Raw genomic sequence first — 24827 nt, 5'->3', positions numbered from 1 at the left:
ATGTTGCTTTTCCTTCTTCGTTTGCTGCGCGCCGATCCTTCGAAAATTAATATATAGCGCTGTAAGTATTTTCCAAACTTCGTTTTAGATTTAAATATATTATTGCCTTTACAATAATTATTTGTGATCTGGTTGGTTATTCCGGATTGAGTCCGAAGAGTCGGGGGTCGGTTGGATTTGAGAACGGAGTTGTTTGTTGGTTGTTTTGGATGCTTGGAAAGTATTGGTGAATTGTGTAATTTTATTGGCATTACATTGTGCACGCATATGCATGTGGCAATTATTGATAACTGGGTTTTCATGAGTTAAAATGGATTTTGGGTGCATGTGTATCACAACCCCAATGTCAAGATGGGGTATTATTTCGGTGGAGCTCCTCTGGTCATTCGGGAGTGTAATATACTGAGTGACGTCCCTTGAGTTGTCGCTGGGCGACGACGGGAGCGGGGGCTAGAGGATGTTTGGCTACGAACGCGCCGGGCGCGGAACTGGGCATCGCTCTACACACCGACTCCGTGGCCCTTCGCTAGCGAGGGCTAGAGGATGCTTGGCTACGAACGCGAGGGGCGCGGAATTAGGCATCGCTCGTTTAGGTGTCACATGTGTGGTCGTTACCTGCGGTGTGGCACAGGAGCCAGGGTGTGCGGATGACCCTAGGGGAGGTCATGGTGCATACGGATTAATTGGTTAATGGTTTGAGTTGAATATGGGCCAAATGTGACTTTTGGCGGGATATTTGGAAAGGTTATGTTTTTGGGCCAAATGGGATTTTGGCGTGTGTGTGGAAAAATATGTTGTTTTTGTGACATGTGCATTGGGCATACTTCATGCATATTGTTTTGGTTGTAATATGTTTTTATCTTGCGTCGTTTGGATTATTACTTATCTGCAGCACAATTTTTGATACCGTAGATTTTGGTGCAGATGTAGATAACGAGGAGGTTGAGTCCGATGAGACAGCTTCGCCGAAGGAGTATTTTGGAGTGCTTTTTATATATTACATTCGTCGTTGTTTTTATTAGCATGTATTTGGATTTGAGATGTTGAACATGTAATATTTTATTTACGCTTGTTTTAAACTGGTTTGTAGTTAAACAAAAAAATTATGGTACTTAGTTATATGACTTTATTAATCCACTGCGTGTTTTTATTTGTACACATATTGCTTGTGCACACACTTTTGTCATTTGGCAATGGGATGTGTGACCGTGTTATCATCGTCTCGACGTCTCAATTTCCACGTGGCCGTACGTGGGAGTTGGGGGCGTCATACCAAACACTCTCTCAGACAGTTTTTAGATGTTCTTTTGCACGCCCATTTTAAAACTTTTGTAAGTGTTTTATCATAAAGTCTCTTTCATACAAGTTGTTCCTTTTTTAGTCTAATTTACGTATATATCTTATTTGTTCCATTTAAAAATCATTTGGTCAGTCAAATATTATTTAAACTCTAAAAATGTCATTTTGGGAGATAAATTGGAGACTACGTTGTATTTTAGAGTTTTTGACCAAGTTAATGGATAGATCTTAGTCCGAAATTTTTATGGAGTATTGTTAACATGTGTATATGATTATTGGTTTAAGATTTGTTGCATGATTAAAGGTTTTGATGAAATATATTCTTAGATCTAGAAACTTAGAAACTGGAAGAAGAAAAATAGTTTCTGTTTTGAGAAAATTTAAATTTTTGGTGGTTCAAACTTATTCCAATGGCTTTGATAATTTTAATGGCTTTGATAATTTTATTGGAGGATCCTAAACCTCTTAAATACATATTAGAATATTATTTTGAAAATATTTGATGTTAGTTTCAAAAATATGAAATCTTATATAAAGAGATATTCGGATAGGCCAAGGTGTGAATGTTCTTGACTCAATTTATATTTTGGTTAATGTTTAATCATGTGATCTTGAATTAGAAGCTTATATATGTTTTAGGACATATTTTTAAATCATGTGACGGTTTGGTTTGAAGATCACATATTTATAAGTCATAGATCAAAAGGTTAATCAAAACAAGTTAAAAACAAAAATCAATGGAAATAGCATATGAGAATTTCAGCCCTATGAAATTTTAATAGTTATGATTAGTTTTAAATTTTTCTAAATTGATATTTGAGTTTAGGATAAAATTTTCATGCCTCATGTACATTTTGGTGACTTTTAGAGTTAGTATGCAAAATCCTTAAATTATGGGTAAAACGGTCGTTTTCCTACATATAAAAAGTAAAATAGAAATTTTACTCTTTAAGTTAGTATTTTTCCATATTTCAAATTATTAGTGATTTACTTCTAACTTTTAAAATCACTAATTACATTTCCTCGTGATCGCACGTGAGCTTTTATAAGAAACACGGAGATTGAGGTAAGTTAGCTTTTAACTTACTAGTAATTTACTATGTATGTGTGCTAAGTAAAAGAACTACAGTGTATGTATGTGTGTTATCATATATGTCATGTCATGCCAAGTTACCACATATTTGTCTGTTATACAGAATTTATTCTGTCATGAGTTTTCATCTATTACACAAGATATTCTGTCACTTATTACTATACATTGCAAGTACATCATGTTAAATATGTCATCTATTACATATATATCAAGTCATGTAATATTTACTGTTGCAAGTATGTCATGTTAAATATGTTGTCTATTACATATTATGCCATGTTACGAAATGTGCCTATCTCAAGTACGTCATGTCTTACGAGTTATGTTCAAGTTTGTTATGTTTAGAATACTCATGATGAAATAATTATGATTTTCTGAGCATCTCCTTTTATAATTCACGCGAGGTACTTTTGGTGAAATCATTTCGATTGTCAGAATTCAGTTCAAGTTCAGTTATGTTTTAATTACTTATGTATGGGGTCACAGCAACTGTGACGCATACACTACGTGAGACACATCAATTGTGACACGTAAAATACATGAGGCCACAACAACTATGGAGTATATATTTAAGCAATTAAAGAATAAGTTTCAAATCAAGTTTATGTTATGTCATGTTATGTTCATGTACATATTATGTTCATATTCAAGTTCATGTCAAGTTAAGTTTAGTTCACGTTTCAATTTAAATTATATTACTTATGCAATGTTATACGTCAAGTTATGCTTTGATTACTTATGTATGGGGTCACAGCAATTGTGACGCATACACTACGTGAGACATAGCAATTGTGACACGTAGAATACATGTGGCCATAATAACTGTGGAGTATGTATTTAAGCAGTTAAAGAATAAGTTTCAGGCACATGAAGTATGGGATCACAGTAATTGTGATGCATACACTACGTGAGATATAGCAATTGTGACACGTAGAATACATGAGGCCACAACAACTGTGGATTATGTATTTAAGCAGTTAAAGAATAAGTTTCAAATCACGTTCATGTTAAGTCAAGTTTCAGAGTAAGTTCATATTAAGTCAAGTTTCAGATCAAACTCATGTCAAGTCAAGTTCAGTTCACGTTTCAATTTAAGTTATGTCAGTTATACTATGTTGAACGTTAAGTTATGTTTTAATTACTTATCAAATTGATTATGCATTCATATTTTTATTGTCATCCATGCATCATTAGCCTGTGTGGAAGTTTTTTGTTAACTTACTAAGATTTGTAATCAAATCTCATTTTGGTAGTCCCAACTACCATTCCCTTACCATTCCCCCCGAATGATAGATTTTGTTATAGGACATAAAGGAGAATCAAGAGCTGACCAACTAGACACAATTGATTGAGCGACGGTGTGACGTCAACGTTAATATAGTAGTTAACGTAAATTACTACTTGTACGATGGAATTGCATCTCCTGTACTTTTTGGATCATAACCATTTTGAACTAGTGTTGTAATCTTAGTTGTTCAATGGGTCTTTATATGTGAAGTATGTTTTAAGCATTTGAGATATTTTTAATTTGGTGCATAGTATTGCTAAAGAAAAAAATTTATCCGCTACGAATATTGCATAATGTTAAATGCATGTTAGGAATATTGCATTTTATATGTCATGAACGGAGGCATGTAACCTTGCTTTGTATGTCTCAAAGCTTCAAATGTCCGTCCGATCCCAAACGGAATTGGGGGCGTCATAGGAAGTATATTCACATAAGGTATAGTGTCCATATTATGAACCTTATTGTGAATGATGGGCTAAAAGATTGTGATGATTCAATCACAAGGGTGTACAATGCAGTCAAGTATGTTAGATCATCTCCTACAAGAATGGAAAAATTCAAAAAGTGTATAGAGAATGAGAAAATCAGTTGTTCAAAATAGGTGTACCTTGATGTTCCCACTAGATGAAACTCCACTTACCTCATGCTAAAAGTTGCAGAAACACTTCAAAAGCCATTTTTGCGATTGGAGAATGATGATGGTTATTTTTCTTGCTATTGTCGTAGTGTGGGCTTGAGCCCCCGAACCTCTAGTGATTGGGTGAAAGTTAAAATAATGGTTAAGTTTTTTAAGATTTTTTATGATACTACTATGAGACTTTTTGGCTCTTTGTATGTCACATCTAATACATATTTCCAAGAGTTTTGTGGCATCCAATTGCATTTATAAAAAATGAGTCAAAATAATGATCCAGTGTTAAGAGTTATGGCTACGAGCATGAAGAGTAAGTATAACAAATAATGGGGATCAATTGAAAAGACTAACTTGATGATATTCATTGTTGTTGTTCTCGATCCAAGATGCAAATTTAGCCTTTTGCATTTTTTGTTCAAAAAAATATATTGTGGCAATTTAGTTGAAGGAATGATTGTAAAAGTGAAATAATTGATGATTGACATGTACGAAGAGTATAGTATTATGTATGGAAGTTTAAGTGGAGTTTCATACTCCGAGCCTCCTTCCTCAATTGATCCTAGTAATGTTTTTGGGTTGAGTATAAGCATGAAATTATTGAAAATAATTTGAGGAACAAATTACAGATTGATCAATACCTGGAACATGGTTCTAAGGCACGAGTTCTAAATTTTGATATTTTAGATTGGTGGAAGATCAATGAAATAAAGTATCATATTTTGAAGAGAGTTGCACAGGATGTGATGACTGTTCCTGTTTCTTCTGAGTCAGCCTTCAGTGCAGGGGGTCATGTGCTTGACCAATTTCGTTGTTCATTATCTCTAAGAACAGTTGAGACACTTATTTGTACTCAGAATTGGTTAAAAGATCCAATACTTATTGATCTTCATGCCTCGTTGGACAATATTGAAAGTTTTGAGATAGAATCAGGTAATGAACATATTTCTTTCTTCCATATTTATTGAAGTTTTTCATAATGTTTATTTTTATATCATTTAATAATCTTTTTTTCTTTTTCTTTTTTTTCTAAAATTTGATTCCCAATCAAGCTTTATTTATGTTGATGAGGAGTGACTCAAAACTTATGGTCTACACATTCTATATTTGTTGTTAATTTGAGGACTATTTATTTCAAGTTCATAAATTTGTTTAAAAGGGATGAAATATTTTTCCTTGATAATATATATATATAGACGTTATATTCATATTTATTGTTTATTGTTTATTGTTTATGTTATGGATGGCCTATGGGATGTAATGTATTGGATGGATAAACGGATTTGTGAGAAAGGCTGGACATTATATTTATGTTTATTTCTAGTTCATGAATTTGTTTAAAAGGGCTGGAATATTTTCCATGGATCATATATATATGTACGTTATATTCATATTTATTGTTTATTGTTTATGTTATTGATGGCCTATGGGATGTAATGTTTATTGAAAAAGGCTGGAAACATGATTTAATAATAATAATAATAAAATTGCTAATTTTACCAGACCCGAATCATTCGGGTTAGGTCGGGTGAGGTCAATCTATGCTGGTCCTAGGTTGCGAGCCACATCAGGTCGGGCCAAAAACTGATTGGGCGGGCTCATGATCAGGCCTAGTCATTATCTCTAAAATCTTATGAAGTTTACAAGTCCAACCTTCTCCTCATTCACCTCCTATCATTGCCTTTCCCAAAGTCACCTGGTCTCTACATCACAACAAGCCAGATTAACTCCAGCCCAACAGGCTTCTTCTCTTCAGCTAGTTCATCTAATTCAAGAATCCATTTGACCTAGGTATTTCAAATTATGGTCATTAAATTACTCTATAAAGAAAATGTAAACTCTTCAAGACAACTTTCATTTTTCCAACCACAAGGGAATCTCGTCAATTATCACTTCAGGAGAAAATTATAACTTCTACTCTTTCAGCCAACGCAACAAGACAAGCGACCTTGTCAATTATCATTTTAGAAGATGGTTACTAACTTCCACTGTTTCAACTTGCACACAAGACAAACGGCCTAATCAATTATCCTTTCAATAGACAAATCAATTATCACATTACTATACAATTTTACTGTTTAACTGGAATTAAAAAAATAATTTATTGCACTACCTCAATTAAGATCTTCTCATTTCAAGAAATGGAATATAGGCCGCCATTTAACTAGTGGCCAAATTTTAATTGAGAGTAGTGATTAAGACCTATTAATAATAAATTAAAAATTCTATTTACAGTCTTTGTCTTATTAATAAATGAGGATAAAAAAGAAAAACATATCATTTTAAAAAAGATATTATTGTAATTTTATATTTTTCTTAAACACAATTGCATAGACTTACATAAGCAGTCTCCATTTGGGGACTATGTATACTAACTCTTGATAAATTAGGAATCTATGATGCACATCAAAACCCAAACCTATTAGAGCATCTCCAACAATGATCTCTATCCAACCAATCAAAAAATAACATTCTATAATTTAGCTCCTCACTTGCTGTGTGACGGTCCCAAATCCCCACGCACGGATACGGGAAATTCGAGGCGTCCGGATGATGACAACCCGGGTCACCACCCTATCGACGAGTGCCAAGTGTGTGCAAAAGCAACATATGTGCATGAAGAAACACGTAGCGGATAACGAAAGTCATATAACTAAGTACCAGAATTTTTCTTAACATAATACAAGCTATTTAAAACATACATAAATAAAATATTACAAAACACGAATATAGTTTTAAACCAAACTATAAAGCATAACATCAGCAACCCGGCGGAGCCGCATCCTCGGGCTCAGCCTCCTCCTCCTCATCCTCGAATCCTGCACCAAAATCTACGGAACCAAAAATAGTACCGCAGGTAAGTAAAACCCAAACACCACCAGATAAAAACACATAGAACTCAAACAACATGCATGAAGTGATGCCAATGCGCAAAACCCATAAAACATAATTTTCCACACACGCCAAAAATCTCATTTGGCCCAAAAACAAACATTTCAAAAAAAAAAAACACGCCAAAAGTCACATTTGGTCTCTATTCATCTCAAACCATAATCCATTTTAACCCGTATGTACCATGACCTCCCCTAGAAGTCATCCGCACACCCTGGCTCCAGTGCCACACCGCAGAGTACCACCACGCATGTGACACCTAACGAGCGATGCCCAGTTCCACACCCCGCGTGTTCGTAGCCAAGCATCCTCTAGCCCTCGCCAGCGAAGGGCCACGAAGTTGGTGCGTAGAGCGATGCCCAGTTCCAGGCCCGGCGCGTTCGTAGCCAAGCACCCCCTAGCCCCCGCTCCCGTCGTCGCCCAGCGACAACCCAGGGGATATCACTCAGTTTATTCCGCTCCCGAGTGACCAGAGGAGCTCCACCGAGATAATACCTCATCTCGACTTGGGGTCGTGATACACACGCACCCGTAAGTCCACTTAACGCCAATAAACAGGCTTTTCACAATTAAACAAAAACACACATGCATGCACCATGTAAATGCTATATCAATGCACAAAAATGATCAACCAACATAATTCAATAAAACAAACAACTTCGTCCTCCATCCATCCGACCCCCGAACTCCTCGGACTCAGTCCGGAATCAACCAACCAGCAGATAAAATTATTGAATGAGTAATATATTTTTAAATCTGAAAATAGGGTTTGGAAAGTACTTACAACGCTATATGGTATTTTTAGAAAGCTTGCGGCGTTGCAAACGGCGGAGAAAAAGCAACGTAACAGTGAAAATTCACTGTGGCCGTGGGTTGTAAAATATCCACTTTTGAACGGGGACAAACCAGGGCTTGGGATTGATAGGAAATGGTCTAAGGATGATTATGAAGCTATTGGAAGTGGTGATTGGCCGTGGGTGGCGGCGGAAATGGAGGTTGATGGCCGGATTTCCCAAAATGGAAAGCTAGCTCGTGGGAGCTGTTCCGGTGACTATTGGAGGCCGAAAATGGGTGGGTTAGGACGGTAAGGGACCGGTGATGAAGTGGTGAAGAAATGGTGGCCGGAGGTGGAGCGACGGCGGCGGATCGAGGCAAAAATCGTGAGGGCTTTGATGGCGTTTTCCGGCCAAACGGCTGGCCGGATGGGGCTGAGGTTTGGTGGGGAGGTGCGCCGGAGGGAGGGGGTTCGACCGATGGAGGCGTTGTGCCGCACGGCGGCCGGACAGCGGTGAGTCGAGGGGTTAGGCTGCAATGGCGTGAGAGAGAGAGAGAGAGAGAGAGAGAGAGAGAGAGAGAGAGAGAGAGAGAGAGAGAGAGAGAGACGGGGTCGACGCGAGGAGGAAAAGAAAAGAAAGAAAAAGAAAAAGAAAGAAGAAAAAGAAAAGAGGAAAAAGGAAAAAGGAAAAAAAAGAGAAAAAGAGATATAGGAAAGAGATGAAGTCCAATTCTCACTCCGGGAAAACAAAACAAATCCGCCGAAACGAAATTAAAAACTGTAAAACGACTAAAATAAATAAAACATAACATCAAATAAAATAAAAACCAATTTTAAAACGCAATAAATTAAAATAAATAAACTAATATTAATTAAAATAAAAAAAATCCTTCAGTAAAAATACACGCAAAAGCGAGTCATCACATGCTGAATAAGCATATAGAAGTACAATTGATTAGTGTTGGATTAAAGCTAGGTAGCCATTTGATTGTATTCTTTTATTCGCATATCACTACGAATAATTTTGAGTTTGTATCTAATTATAAATAATTATGTATTGTGAATAAGAATATTTTGTTATTTGATTTTTATTAAATTTAAAAAACAATTTAAAAATGATAAACAAACTGAATCAAACTACGTGCTGCATATGATACTTATTGTGAGTATTAAGGGTCAAGCTTGGGCATGAGAATATCTTACTCAACTCAAGTTTCAACATTCAAAACAGTTCAGGCTCAATTACAGCTCTGATAAGACCCATAATTGCGACACGATTGTACGAAGAATGGGAAGATAATCTACTAGTAGAATATCTACTGAAGATGCACCCAAAAAGAAACTTCGTTTCTAATGAAACTTCTAATGATTGTATCAGATGAGGGCATAAGCTCCATCATATGGTCCATTTCTTAAATAGGAAATGACTGAAAAATAGACCAAACCAGACTTTTTGTTCCTTACAAGAAGACACCAATTTAGCAAAACCTTAATTTCAAGATGAAACTTTTAACGATTGTATCACATTACTTATATGAGGGTATAAGCTCCATCATATAGTCCATTTCCTAAATAGGAACAGACTCAAAAATAGACCAAACCAAACTTTTTAAATCTTGCAGTACGAAATGCTGCAATGCTTGGGGGCAGGAAACCTGGAATCCATGAATTGGGAATGATTTTCGAAAAAGGTGAGGGTGGTGAGAGAGTAATCAACAGACTGGGAAAGATATGAATCCAGAAACACAATACCAAACCTCGCTGCGCTGGGTGGGGGAGTGGGAGCACTTGTTAGCCCGATCAGACATTAAAAAATGCGATGATAAGGGCAAGTACCATGTGATCAACAAGTCTTGTGCAAAACAAACACGCAATTAACAACATTAGGAATACTTTAAGCAAGTAACAATTAGTCCTACAAAAAACAGATGGCGTCTGGTTTTTGTTAAGTACACCTCAGCTAAGTGAAATTTTAACGCACAATGAACTGGATTCACATCATAATAAGTTGTCCAACTTCAGATGATCATAAGATATCCTGCAACTCTCACTTAGGGTTCCTAAGGACGATGATAACTGAGTCTCCCCGAAGAAACATCTTACTGATAAACCTATCTTTGTTGACAGGATGTGCTTTCTTCTTGCCCTTACCAGTCTTCGGTACCTAAACCCAAAGCATAATATGTATATTTAAATAAGCAATAGTTTGCTAGACCTAATGGCATCGGACAGGAATTAGAGGCACCGTACGTTGCTAAAACAACTAACCTCAGTCCACATCTCCCTGACATTTTCGAGAACCATGTTGCAGTGCCGATCAAAGGCCCTCACCCGACCTAGAAGCTTCTTGTTGTTTCGGCAGTTAATTAGCACCTTAACAAGCAAGAGATAGAAGGAAACAATCAGCGTCCTCATGAACACAAATCTAACTAAATAATTGTATCTCACTGGTATACTCACGCTGATATCACAAGCCAATAACCAAAGTATTTGTTCGAGAATTCCAAAAATGGGACCAGGGTCACTTGCACAATACTACCCTGTTCTGGTCAAAACCAACAGAACAGTGATTTTAAAAATGCACCCGATGCCTAAATTTTCAAACCAGGCTATACTGATAATCAACTCACCTTTACTAAGCAAACAATGTGCATTCCAATCCAGTCAGTTCCCAGCCGACCAAATTTTGGGGTTTACCAAAAAACCCCCTACCAATAACATCGTACTTAATCCATTACACAAGCCTTTCTTTACAATCAAACAATCAATTCATTTTTTTGGGCTAAATTTAACATTAAAGTCTGAGCAACTTATATATTTTTTCTATAAGTCTGAGCAACTTATATGACAGGCTGTTAATCTTCAATTTTACCTGTGTGTTGTTTTTAACACTCATCATCAGAACAGAGAGTGGCCCAGTGTTGAATTCCTCTTCCTCATTCTTCCCAGCCTGTCACAAACAGTATGGTTGAGCAGAACTCTATGTTGAAAAGGCAGGAAATGATAAGCTTAGATCGGTACAAGGAAAAATTCTGCGAGCTAGACTCCACTGAAAAAGCTTATCGCAGACACAGATTGCACTACAACACAGTGACACATTCTAATAAAACAATATAACTTTTGTTGAAATTCAGTGCCAGTGACAACAATACTTTGTAGTTCTAAGTTAATATGTTTTTATTCATAAACCATACAAGATTTTTTAATTTTTCAGCTCGCTTACAACTCACAAAGGTGAAATAACATTCAGAAACCTGCAACAGCTCCAACATTAACGATTGAGTAACAGATAACATTAGAAACAGTTAAAAAATTCTACAAATAATTGTCATTTTAGTTAGACAGAATAATAAGTGACTAATTAGGAGCAACAAAAAAAATCCACAAATTAGAAACAGTTAAAAAATTGTACAAACAATTCTCATTTTAGTCAGACAGAGAATAATAAGTGACTACTTAGGAGCAACAAAAAAAATCCTCAACGATGCTGGAGAAATTGCACAACAAAATATCATCACGAACAGGGCTAAATACAATTAAGACACACACCCACACACACATATTTGCATCTATAAGAAGATAACTTACAGTGGCATCCTCATCCATTGGCCGACTGCAAAAGACAAAAACGAAGAAAAAAAAATAAAAATAGGAACATTAGTAAAATCTAACCATGCTTTTCGATCTATTCACAAATCGCAACTAGCAAGCCCTAGTTCTCTACCAAATTCACCGCCTAACAGAAAAAAGAACCAAAAATTAAAAGAGAACCAAGAAAGGAACGGAAAACCAGAAGTTACCTCATTTTGAGATTAATTCAATTCTCTAAAAGAACCTGCAAACGGAAACAAAGCTTAGATACTAAGAAATTAAAAAAAAAAAATGGTGCTAAAATGAAGAAAATCAAAATCTGGTGGAAACCGGTAGGGGCAATATTGAAGCTAAGGAACTTACAGGATTAGGGTTAGGGTTTTGGGGGGGTTTCTACTTTGTCGAGACGAGTCGCGTGAGGGAAAGAGATCTCTTCGAGTGAAAGAGATCTCAAGGATGGATTCTTAACTCTATAAAAGTGGTCAGGTAAGATCAATATCAAACTCAAAAAGGTTTTGAATTGAATGGATTCAAGAAAAACAAAATGATAGCTAGGATAAGTGGGAACGCGACAGTGGCTGCTAGGATCTGGTCAACAGCTTCAACACTCAAAATCATTCCATTCTTCTATTAACAAAGTGGCAACAATGCATCCATCCAAACAACGAAGAAAGAGAGAGGGGGGGCTTACCAGAAGAGAGAGAGAGGCCGTGCGGTGGAACTCTGAGAGAGAGGCCGAGCGGTCGCTGGTGGGATTTTGCGCGAGAGGCCGTGCGGGAGATTGGGAAGCCGAGCGGCGATCTTGGATTCTTAGGGTTGGAAATTAGAATTGAAGAAGAAATGAAAAGTGATTTTCGGGAACTAAGCCCTATTCGGTTCCGCCGTTTTAAGTGGACTGCGGGCTGGGCTAACAGTTGGCCCTTTTGAGCTGGGCGGCTTTTATTTTTTTGTAAATTCTAATTCAAACCCTACGGATCTAATCTGAATCCTAAATCAATTTTAATCTATGTTTTAACCTTAAGTTTTTTATTTACAGTCCTTATAATTCTTTTACCACTTAATTTTAATTATTAGTATTTATTATTAATAATTATTATTTAACTAGAGTCAAATTACAATATTATTATACTATAGCTTTACATGTTATTAACTCAATATAATATTTTATACTAATTTTTAACTTATAAGTTATTCCTATAGTATTTAATGGTTTATTAGTATTACATATTATTATATTACTCTCTAATTTAATTATGTACAAGACTTAGTATCCTATATTTAATGTTATTATAATAGTGATTATACATTCGTATACATGTTATTATACACTAGTTATTATATATTAGTATTAGATGTTATCATACATTACTATTTATATGTTATTATACTTGAAATATACTAACTATATAAGATATAGTTATATAAAATTTATATTAACAATACTTTAGTTATTATACATTAGTATTACATGTTATTATAAATTTATATATTAGTGTTTATCCATTAGTGTTATAATATTACATGTTATTATGCATTTTAGTGTTTATACATTAGTATTATATTTTATTATGCATTTTAATTATTCATTAGTGTTACATGTTACACGTATTTCTACATTAGTAATTTAGTGTTACATGGTAATAATATTGAAATAGTATGATGTTTACATACACTAAACGTACTATTATTAGTCAATTTATTCTATATATATTATAGTATAAATATATTATTTTATAATAATTAGCTCCTGCTAATATATTATTGATTTTAACTAATTATATAAGATATAGTTACATAAAATCTATATCATCAATACTTTAGTTATTATACATTATTATTACATATATTAGTGTTTATTCATTGACCAGAAGTGTTACATGTTATTATACATTAGTATTACAATATTACATGTTATTATGTATTTTACTGTTTATACACATGTAATTATATTTATATTTATATGACTAATATATAGAAAAACACATATATTTTTATAAAATATGTACAATATTAGAGCGGAGTCAGAGTTGGATGGCCAAGTCAAAGTCGGAGTGAAGTGAAGTTGGAGTAAGTTCACCTCAATGATGTGGTCTGGAGCCCTCAGCAGTGATCTGGTGTGACTATACAGTGACTGTGCATACATCCATGGGGATGAATCCATGAATGTATGAAAAATAAATAGAAAATGAGATACACAGATTTAAGTAGTTCAACATAACTCCTATGTCTACGAGCATTTAGGAAAGGGAAATCCACTGTAGTATGATTGTTTTATAGTCTCTTATTTCTTACTGTACAATGAAAGTCATAGATCTATTCACTGGAAGAGATATTATCGCTAGAGATCTCGTGGTGAAGTTGAAGAAGCTGAAGAAGTCCCCTTGAACTCTTCTAACCGTTTACTTTTATTTGATCTCTCTTTCTGCGTGCCCCTAGCATTACTCTTTTTTATTAAAATCTCAAGATGTGTTGAAATACACTATTATACTATGTTTAGAAATTTAATTAGATGCATATAAGAAATGAGGTGTAAAAAATAATTGATGAATTCCGGGAGGGAGGGGGACGGGGCTATTTTTTTACACGAGATCTCTTTCTAATAAATTATATTTTTGCTTTTAATAAACTATGGCCTTTCATTGCCATCTATTTCTATTTATCTATTTAATTTCATGAAGAAAAGTATTAACGTCGTGTTTTGCATGCCTTAGGATTGGACTCTCAGCAACTAGGGTCTTCAATCTTTAGCCTACGGATACAAATAAAATGCTATGAAACGGGGGCCGTCATTGTGGCCGGGGAGTCTCCAATGTCAAGATCAATATCATCTTAGAGTTTAGTGCAAGTATGTAGAAAGTTCACAAAAAGTTCCTAGTATCTGGGATTACCTTTTATACCCAATCTCTGGGCTTTGATGCCCATGTCCTGTGTCATGAGGATGTGTCCTCGCAACAGTTCCTTCAGTCAAGCTCGTTAATGCAGAGTGGCCTCTAGGGGTGGCGCATTCAATGCGGCATGGCTCTTTACCCTGTTCGACCAATGGATGCACGCTATCAAGCCCTTCCTTTCCCATTCGTCAGAGGATTAGGGGCTTTCCTGCTAAGGGCGTAAAAAAAAATCAGTGAACTGGTGGGTTCGATCCAATATCGAATTTGGTTCGGTCCAGTATTGATTTTATTTTTTCTTAAAACCAGTCAAAATTAGTCCGGTTTGGATTTTTTTTTTTCTAAAACTGGACCAGACCGGACCGGACCAATTTATATATATTTTAATTTTTTATATTATATATAATTTTTATATATAATATATAATTATATATAAAATAATTTTATATTATAAACTACTAATTAATATACTATTAAATTTTAAAATCTTATATCACTATAGTTTATTGTATTAATAGTTATACTAATATTATATCACTATATATTATAACATATTACAATATATTATCACTATTGTATTATATATTATAATATGCTATATTATATTATATTATATATATATTATATTAAAACTGAAAAATCGAACCGAATCAAACCAAAACCACTAAAACTAAAAGAACCGATTTTGGGGGATAATCGGTGTGAAATCAGTTCTTGAGAATGTAAAATCGGTTCATACAGGTTCGGTCCCAAATTTTATTTAAAACCGGATTAGTTACACCTTACTCTCTGCGATCTACACCCATCCGTCTGCTTAAGGCCATACGTGATTAAGCTCCATCGAGATGGCGTGTTCCTCATTTCTCTACGTTAGGGTGGGTTTTCCTTGAGTTCAAGGTCATGGACCAATTTCTATTTTAGAACTAGGGACCCTTTGATTGGGCTGATAGGTTGTTTGTTTGGCATGGGCCTCTCGTGGTATTGGGCTCATACTCTGGGCCTTTAGCCCAAGGAAAAAACTCTCATACAGTTATCCCGTCAATTTCCATCGGACTAATCTGATGGGAATTCCTTCCTTCCTCTCCTTTCATATTCTTACATGCCCGTCGTCGCTTGGTATCCTTCCCTCCCAAGCGAGATGGCTCTTCCACTTTCTTGTTCCTCCATGTGTCGGGCCCCTAGGCTCCCCTTCATCATGTGATGCGACATGCGACACTTCACATTTTGACTTTATTGGCACGTTCTCCAACGGTTGATCTCTACCTACCACATCCTAAACATTGTGCTTTTTGAGGTTCCTAGGCCATGGGAAGGCCTGTCGACACTAACGGTTCTGCTTTGCACGTTGCCCCATTCCCTGGCATGCTCTCTTGTGGGCTGATGTTGCCTTTCCCTTGCCCTGTTTGTGAATTCTTGGACTATCTTGAGCTGGCTTCCTCCCAACTTCACCCAAACACTTGGCAGATCCTGATGTGATATTGCATTTTGTGGCGACACATGCTGTTGAATTCTAACCCAGAGCATGTTGACTTGAATATCCTTGAGTTCCTCCTGACCTATAATATTATAAGGCATGCCATATATATTTGTAGTTTCAGGGCGATGAATGCCTTTGTCGTATTGGAGCAACAATATTGCAAAATCAATGATTGGAACAACAAGTTCTTCTTTATGGCTGGTCGGAGATGAGAATTTCTGTCGATTAAATGGGCTAAATTCCCCATCAAGGCTTGATGGGGTGTTGTTCCTAGTGACAAGACCTTACGACCAACGGCAACTCCCAAGGAGCTGCGCCATATAGCCATCATCAAGAAGTGAGTGGAGAAGCACCTACTCGCTGTTCTCTCGAAAGCTCTCCTGCGGGAGGAGAACATAGTAGTGCATCTTTCTCTCATCAGTCACACCATTCATGCTAGCTGCGGTATTTCCATTCGGCTACCAACTACCTCAGCAAGGAAGCATTCCCCCAACCCTTCCATCGAAGACAAGGGGAAGAAACCTCGTGCAAAGAAGGCTAGGGTTGACAACAACCCTTTCAATAATATGACTAAACCTTATAGTATGTGGCCAGTGATCCTCATTCCGTATAACTTGCTTCCATGGTTATGTATGAAAGAGGCATTTTTAATGACCTCTCTCATTATTCTTGGTCTAAAATCGCCAAGGGAATGAAATAGATGTGTACTTGCAACCTTTGGTAAATGAATTGAACGATCTTTGGGACAACAGGGTTGCTACATATGATGCCTCCACAAAGGAAACATTCTTGCTGCATGTTGCTTTATTGTGGAAATCAATGACTTCCCAACTTATGGTAACCTTTTTGAGTGGTCAATTAAAGAGAAATTAGCATGTCCAACGTGCAACTTAGGTACAAATTCCATGACGTGGTCGACGTACGGTTGAAAGCTTACATATATGGCATGTCCGAAGAGCAATGTCAATATATAGCAAGTTAATGACTTCAAGCAAAGTAGCTTTGCCATTATATACTTTTGCCCATAAGGTTAATTATGTTAGCTTATCAACATTATATGGATGAGAGGTCATGATCATGATCACAAGCTAAAGTAATAGGATTGATGGAATGTATATGTTATACTATTTGACTTTAGTTTAACAGTTCATCAATGAATACAAGGTTGTTAACATTTAATATCATGTGTTGGCATGCATGCATTGTGTCCTATGAAGGTTTTTTTCATACTCCTTCATAGGTCTTTTTCCATGCCATTGTATTGCCTATGGATTAATAGTTTGTAAAAAAAATAATATTCTCTAAGTAACAAAGTCAACCATTCAGGTTGTTAAGTTACATACTCATGTGACACCTACACAGATAATGCTCATTATTTGAGACAATTATTTGTTATAATATTTGTTGATTATTTGGGAACAAAAATATTTTGGAATGATAAAGAGGAATAAAACTGAGCATATTAGAGTGAATGCAGTTTTATTGAGTTGATCAAAAAGTAATAACCATATCGACCGATCCTGAAGACAATTTTTAGTTCCAACGAGATAAACCTTCTCTTTTTGATGATTTTATCCTTCTATTTCCGATGATTTTTCTTATTTTATAGTCTATCGCAAAACAATATTTCCAATGGAATTAGTATTCACCACAAAAGAGCTTTAAAACTTTGCTAAAAACCACTAATTGCAGCTAATGAAAAATTCAAGGCAAATATGTGTTTGATCATTTGAGTCGATGACATTTCAAAGGGGAAAAGTTTATGCAACCACAGATCAGATTGTCAACCGAAATATTTCTATCGCTTATTACTTTTTTGTCTAAAAAATAATTCACCACAAATATTTAATCCCAATAGTAAATCAACGCCCAAAAAGGTCAATATCATCAGTTGCGCACAATCACCACAATTTAGTTACGGTGAATAAAGGAGTTGTTGCGGCGGTGAAAAGTTGTCACTAATTTGTTTAAGCAACAATTTGTCATTCCATCGGGCCACGTTATTTGCAGCGAAAGATGTAGTGTAAAAAAAAAAAAAAATTAAATATTGACGTTTTTTCCGTTTCAACGCAAAAAAAAGTAAATGTATCCCAACTTTGGCATCCATCAAGCAATGAGGTTGACTTTAACAAAAAAATAAAAAAATTGCATCGAAAAATGTTATTTTTTGTGATGAATTGATGTGCTGGAATAGTTGGTTTTCCTTGTGGTTAATCAAGTCATGAAATGTTGAAATACTGTTTCCCACATTAGCATATAGACTATAGAGTATGTTATGGACTGCATATGCCCACAACATGAGGCATGAACGTCTGACAATAGGAACCAAAGATAATGAAAGGCCTCTAAATAATAGGAACGTGCATGGTATAGTGCTATAGTACTTATATAGAAAATGCTAGGGGCTACCGCTGGCTTTTATTTATTTTTATTTAATGATTAAGTAAGTTCTTTTTAATAATATAGTGATTTTTAAAAAAAATATTAAAAACTATATGTAAAAAAACACATAAAAATAACTAACAGTAACTTTCAGCAATAGCAGTAATAACACCCTAGTTATTTATATAAGAGAAACAGTTGAAGAAGACATCCTAAGAGTACTCCCAATTCAGATTTATTTATCTTATCTTTTAAAATATATTACCAAAACTCACTTTTGCTATTTTATATACTAACTTTTATAATATGTCATACATCAGCTTATCTTTTTTTTTTTTATATCATTTAAATATTATATTATTTAATAATTTGTTGGAGAAAAAAATACAAAGAGAGAGAAACTATTGTAGGAAATAAAGTACATGAAAAGAGAAAAAATAAATAAAATATTTTTACATTTGTGTACAGTTTATGCTACAGGTAGCTAAACACTATAGCAAAATGGAAAATAAATTTCCAAATACACGATCCGCTAAAAGCAACTTTAAGTTACTTTTATTCAAATTTTACATAAAAATAGGGTTTTTTGTAATTTTACAAATTTTATGTAATTTCCAAATACATTCAAATTTTACATAAAAATTTTACAAAATCATTGGGAGTGCTCTAATAACACTTGAAATCTAAGTCAACGTGTGCTCCCCTTCTATCATAGAATATCATATAACTAAAATTGTTTATGTAAAATATACTCAATTCAATTGACATGACATTTTGTGATAAGATTGAAACGCTGTGTGTTCGTTCGTACTTAAGAAGTAATTAGTAATTACTCTTAAAAAGCAGCACAACTCTGGGTAGGATGCATTATTACGAAAAGTCTAAATGCAGGCACAACGGAGGCCTCCCCGCAAACGACATCCTACGTGGAGTCAAATGCACCGTTTTATTTATTCTAAAATGCTGCATTTAGTTGAAGTCTAAATGCCATGTAAATTGCACGAAACGGTGCGTTTGGTATTTCATAGGGGACACCGTGCTCTCCCTCCCCTTTCCTCTCATTCCCAACCCTAACCCTCCCTCCCCTTCCATGTCTCCTTGAGATCCCGTCCCTAACCCTCGCCCTAAACGGTGGTAACAAGGTGCGTAATTCATTACTCCACTTTTTAACTTTGCACAAGGTACGTACAGTGAATAAATGGCTAATTTTCATCAGAGCCTGCTTTGTGGGAATGGGGAGGTCGATTTCAGAATAATAGGGAGGTCGATTTCATCAAAGCAGAATATTCCAGGGATAGGCACGAAACCATAATAGCTGATGTTTCTGTTTCTTTCCATTCTTACCTGTATTTTTGTTTGGACACGAGCCAATGAATTGCTCTTTTTGGATGTCTGCTTGTTTTGCTCTTTAACGATGAACCAGAGAGAGCTGTATATTGATAAAATTAAATGCAAAGGTAGTTATATTGATAAAAATTTTGAAGTCTGTGTCTGTGTTTATATGCAGAATTTTATAGATCTGGCAGGGAGTGAGCGTGCATCTCAAGCATTATCGGCTGGGGCAAGATTGAAAGAAGGTTGCCACATAAATCATAGTTTACTTACTCTGGGAACCGTTATTCGCAAATTAAGGTAGCCTTATTCTTTCTTAACAATTTTCTCCTGCAAAATCATTCGCAGTAGAATTTTCTAACCTATCATCAATTAGAGTGGGTGTGGCTATTTGTTAGTTACTGATCGTGTCTATTTCACTCCATGTAGAACACTGTTATAAATAGTAAGCTTTAGTGCAGTTCTATATTTGTATTGAGTTGCTATCACAAAAATTGAAGCTTGGTTGCTTCTACCACAATGTTTAGGATGTTGCTTGTAGTGAGAATTCTTTCAAGACATTAATTCCAGTACACAATATCTTGTAATGTTATTGTCTCCAAATACTTTGCTTGTTACTTGTCAGATGCTACTCTGTGCACAATGATGAAGATAAATTGTAAAAAATATTGGAAGGGTAGTGACTAGTTTCTCTCTACAGGTAAAATCTAAGCAACCTTAATGCCCTGTGAGAACTACATATTACCTTGTTCATTTATCATTAGCTTGTCAGATGCATAGACACTCAAATCTTGTTCCCACATCATTGGTTCATCTCTCTCTCTCTTTGGGTGGGTATTTGTGCACATGCGAGCTATTTTGCTTATTTTTCTGCCTTTCTTGAATTATTTGGTGATTGACAGTTATAGTGGTAATTATATTATTTCTAGCTTCATAATCTGGTAATATGATTGTATGCAGTAAGGGAAGACATGGACACATCAATTACAGAGATTCTAAGCTGGAGTTATTTTCGCAATGAGTTCTGCTGCAATGTCCAATATGAAAATTGATTTGCCTTTGTACTAGGGAATTTCTTTGCTTTAACTTGAAAATTGGAAACAAAGAAAAAGCCTCATTATTTTGCAACTAGACATTGAGCAAGTACAAAGCTTACATATGCATGCGTGCAGTTGCCTTATTTTCACTACAATGATAAAGAGTAAAAAGCTTACATTTCTTATTATTTGACCAATAATAATACATGTTGTATCTTCTTGCAAACCAGCTGTCAAGTTCTAAACCTATAGTCCTATATATTCATCAGGAAAAAGAATTAAGGATGTCATCATCAGTTTCTTCAGCATCGCTTGTTAATAGCACATTGAGTAATGTCCCAATATACAACTGTGGGAAAGAAGCTGTACTTAGAATATCAAATACTCCAAGAAATCCTGGACGAGCATTCTTTAGGTGTCCATTGTACAACAAAAAAGTAAATGCAATTAATTGTACTTGTGTGTTTCTATTTACATATTAATGTTTTGTTAAAAATTGTGACATTTGACATACTTAATTATTTATGTGACACACAGGGGTTACCACATTGCAAATATTTCAAGTGGGCAGATGGTAGTTAATACAAAGAGCAAGTTCTTGGAAAGAGAGAAGCAGAAATATTAAGGAAAGAGGAAAAACTTAAAAAGAGAGAAGAAGAAATTGACAAGAGGGAGTTGGCACTCCACAACAATGAAGCCCAGCTTCGTAGGCAAGAAGCCGACATGCGGCATGCACGAACACTACTCCGTGGGCAATGGCTAATGTCTATAGTTATTTATTTGTATTTAATACGCTCAAAGTGATGAACACGTTATATTTGTATTTGTATTTGATAGGAACTTAGCGTTTGGAAGTCTAGACTTTAATAAATGTACTTGAGACTTTATTTGTAAAAAGTCTAGACTGTTTTTGTTCTTTAATGTTGAATTGCTTATTAACAAAGTTGGTTATTGTCTCACAGTTTTTGAACCTTTTTGAGATTTTTTAGCATGAAAATCTGCTCTAGAAACAGGAACTATTCACTGTGCAGAAATTCCCTACTGCAGATTTTTTAGAAATCTGCAGCTGCATATTTCTAAAAAATCTGCATATAAACTAAGAACTTCTGCTCATTTTACAAGTATGCTACAAAAACAATGGAGTGCTGCATTATTGGTTGATAGTGGAAAAATCTGCATTATGCATGTGGTGAAAAAAACTTACTCTGCATTATAGACTTAAAAAGTGAACCAAAAAACTTGTCACTTCACTCCAAAAAACTGTTGCATTATGCATGTGGTGGAAAAAATCTGCTGCATATAAACTTTAAAGGTTAACTAAAAAACTTGCCATTTCACTTAAAAAAACTGCTGCATATGCATGTGGGGGAAAAAATCTGATGTCCTATGGATTTAAAAGGTTAACTAAAAAAACTTGCCATTTCACTCAAAAAGTTGCTGCATTATGCATGTGGTGGAAAAAATCTGCTGCATTATGCATGTGGTGGAAAAACTTACTCTGCATTATGGACTTAAAAAGTGAACAAAAAAACTTGTCATTTCACTCAAAAAAACTGCTGCATTATGCATGTGGTGGAAAAAATCTGCTGTATTATGGACTTAAAAAGTTAACTAAAAAACTTACCATTTCACTCAAAAAAACTGCTACATTATGCATTTCACTCAAAAATCTGCTGCATTATGCATGTGGTGGAAAAAATCTGCTGCATTATGGATTTAAAAGGTTAACTAAAAAACTTGCCATTTCACTTAAAAAGGTGCTGCTGCATGTGGTGGAAAAAATCTGCTGCATTATGCATGTGGTGGAAAAAAATCTTCTGCATTATGGACTTCAAAAGTTACCATAAAAACTTGCTATTTCACTCAAAAAAACTGTTGCATTTTGCATGTGGTGGAAAAAATCTGCTGCATTATAGATTTAAAAGGTTAACTAAAAAACTCACCATTTTACTCAAAAAAACTGCTGCATTATGCATGTGGGAGAAAAAATCTGCTCCAGTATATATGTGGTGTAAAAAATCTGCTGCATTATGGACTTAAAAAGTTACCACAAAAACTGCCAGTGGTGAAAAAAAAAATTCTGCTGCATTAACTAAAAAATCTGCATATAAACTGAAAAATTCTGCAACTTTTTCCATGTGCATTACAGAAAATATGGATCTGAGTACATCATAGGACCATAATCCAAAAATCTGCAGACTGCATGTCACTAAAAAAAAATCTTCATTATAGCATCAAACTTAAACTATGGACTGAGTACATGCACTCAAAGCACTTCATTTATATAAATAGCAGCCCAACAATAAATACAAGTTCACTTGGCTGGGTTCAAACATCTCAAACTCCAACAAGCATCTGTTTACAAACCAACTTAAATACAAAACATAGAACAACACTCAAACACAAAGTCTTGCTACAACATGCTATTTGGCTGCATTCCATCTGCCGTCTCTGGCTGTGTCCCATCCATCCCTAGTTACATCTGTGTATGTAATAGCAGATAAAATAAGACCCACATAAATAACTTAAAAATATAAGAAATAAATGAAGTAAAGTTTTAGTACACTTTCTTGTGTCCCCATCACTTCTTGTTGTACAGTTTCTTGATCCACCATTACAGGAGTTTGTGCATTTTCTTGATGTCTACAAAAGTGGATTTCCACTACTTTCCAATAATTCGCTATCCAATCTACATCTTTGACAACATAAAAAAATACATAAATAACCATGTTCACAAGTAATAATATATTATTAAATAATAAAAAATCTACTTTTCCATACTCTCACCAATCTGCTTTTCCCTTTATCTCCTTTCTTTCTCACAGCCTTAGTTTTTTTTTCCTCATTTGTTCCTCCATCGTTGACATCCTCCTCTTACATGGGGGTCTTCCCTTGCCTCTGACAACATGGGGGTTTAGTACCTTTTTCGAACTTCTTTCCGTGGCTGCATTCATAGTACTTACTCCAACATTGGAATCTATGTTGTGGGGCTTCGAGGTGTAGTATACCTCATTCATCGCATACAACTTTGATACCATATCCTCAGTATACCCATCTTCAGTACAAGCATTGGTTATTATCTCATAACAAATCTTCAGTAGACATTTATACCTAACAGTTTCTGGCCTCTGATCAGCAACGTCATCACTGCTCGAAATAATAGTATACTTACGTTTTATGTCCTTTCTCCATCGGTCTAATATGAACTTGTCCGGCAACTCAAGGACTTTCCGTGCTGAAAAGATGGCAAGAATATGTCTACATATTATCCCTCGCATCTCAAACAACCCACAAAGACACTTCGCCTCACACTCGGCCCCATTAAACAAAACAATATAAGTAACCTCCTTAATGAAATCTTCAGCCTTAACTTCATCATCAACTGAGTAAGTTGCGATTACTCCATTCATTTTCTCGAAACGACAATGACAATAAATCATTCCCATTATCTCTTGTTGTACCTCTCTAAATTTTTCATTTGTATACACATTTTGAAACTTCTTCTCAAGAGCCAAGTGTGATATGCAAGGAATGGTGAAGTTGAAAGAATAAAAGTCTGCTTGGTTTTCGTTCTCAATTTTTTTCTTCAATGCATTGTTAAACTGATCAACAAACTCTTTAAGGTTTGTCCTGGCATGCACATAGCCGTCGAAGAAAGCATTCATACTCTCATTGCGCTGAGTTGTACTTATTCTGGCCCAGATCGAGTTCTTTAAATATACAGGCACCCAAAACTCTCTCTCTCTGCATATAAACTTTGCAGCCATGCATTTTCATGCAAGTTGAATGTATCCTTGAGGATGTTCCAAGAATTCTCAAACTCCTCAATAGTAAGGGAGTCATATACACAAGATAATAACTTACTTTTCAAGCCAAATTGGTATTAACTATGGGAACCAAGCTTCTCAGAGAGTTTTTTCAATATGTGCCACAAGCAATATCTATGTCACGTGTTGGGAAAAACAATGGCAATCGCATTCTTCATTACACGATCTTGATCTGTAATAATAGTATTTGGCACTTTTCCATCCATGCAATCAAGCTAACTTTTGAATAACCATACAAATGATTCTGTCTTCTCACTTGAAATAAGGTTTGTACTCAAAAGGATTGATTGTCTATGGTGGTTTACACCCACGAAAGGT

General features: G+C 35.3%; 1 protein-coding gene across 1 annotated transcript; it reads right to left on the bottom strand.

The window, feature by feature from the left end:
* Positions 1 to 9834: 9834 nt before the first annotated feature.
* On the bottom strand, positions 9835 to 12434 carry LOC122274202 (small nuclear ribonucleoprotein Sm D2). Its single transcript, XM_043083209.1, has 6 exons — positions 12261 to 12434; positions 11779 to 11813; positions 11567 to 11591; positions 10851 to 10928; positions 10247 to 10351; positions 9835 to 10142 (listed from the first exon to the last, which is right to left on the bottom strand). Exons 2-6 carry the CDS (start codon positions 11781 to 11783, stop codon positions 10026 to 10028), a joined length of 330 nt encoding a protein of 109 aa, XP_042939143.1. The 5' UTR covers positions 11784 to 11813; positions 12261 to 12434; the 3' UTR covers positions 9835 to 10025.
* Positions 12435 to 24827: the final 12393 nt, after the last annotated feature.

The sequence above is a fragment of the Carya illinoinensis genome, chromosome 8 (assembly GCF_018687715.1).
Source record: "Carya illinoinensis cultivar Pawnee chromosome 8, C.illinoinensisPawnee_v1, whole genome shotgun sequence".
Taxonomy (NCBI): domain Eukaryota; kingdom Viridiplantae; phylum Streptophyta; class Magnoliopsida; order Fagales; family Juglandaceae; genus Carya; species Carya illinoinensis.
The sequence above is the reverse complement of the archived record's forward strand: the minus strand, read 5'-3'. Positions and strand labels throughout refer to the sequence as shown.

Excerpts from the sequence above, each read along its gene's own strand:
- LOC122274202 (XM_043083209.1), bottom strand. Across the intron at positions 10,929-11,566 it reads CAATGGATGAGGATGCCACT|GCTGGGAAGAATGAGGAAGA; the intron begins GTAAGTTATCTT and ends TGTTTGTGACAG. Across the intron at positions 10,352-10,850 it reads GTGTTAAAAACAACACACAG|GTGCTAATTAACTGCCGAAA; the intron begins GTAAAATTGAAG and ends TTGCTTGTTAAG.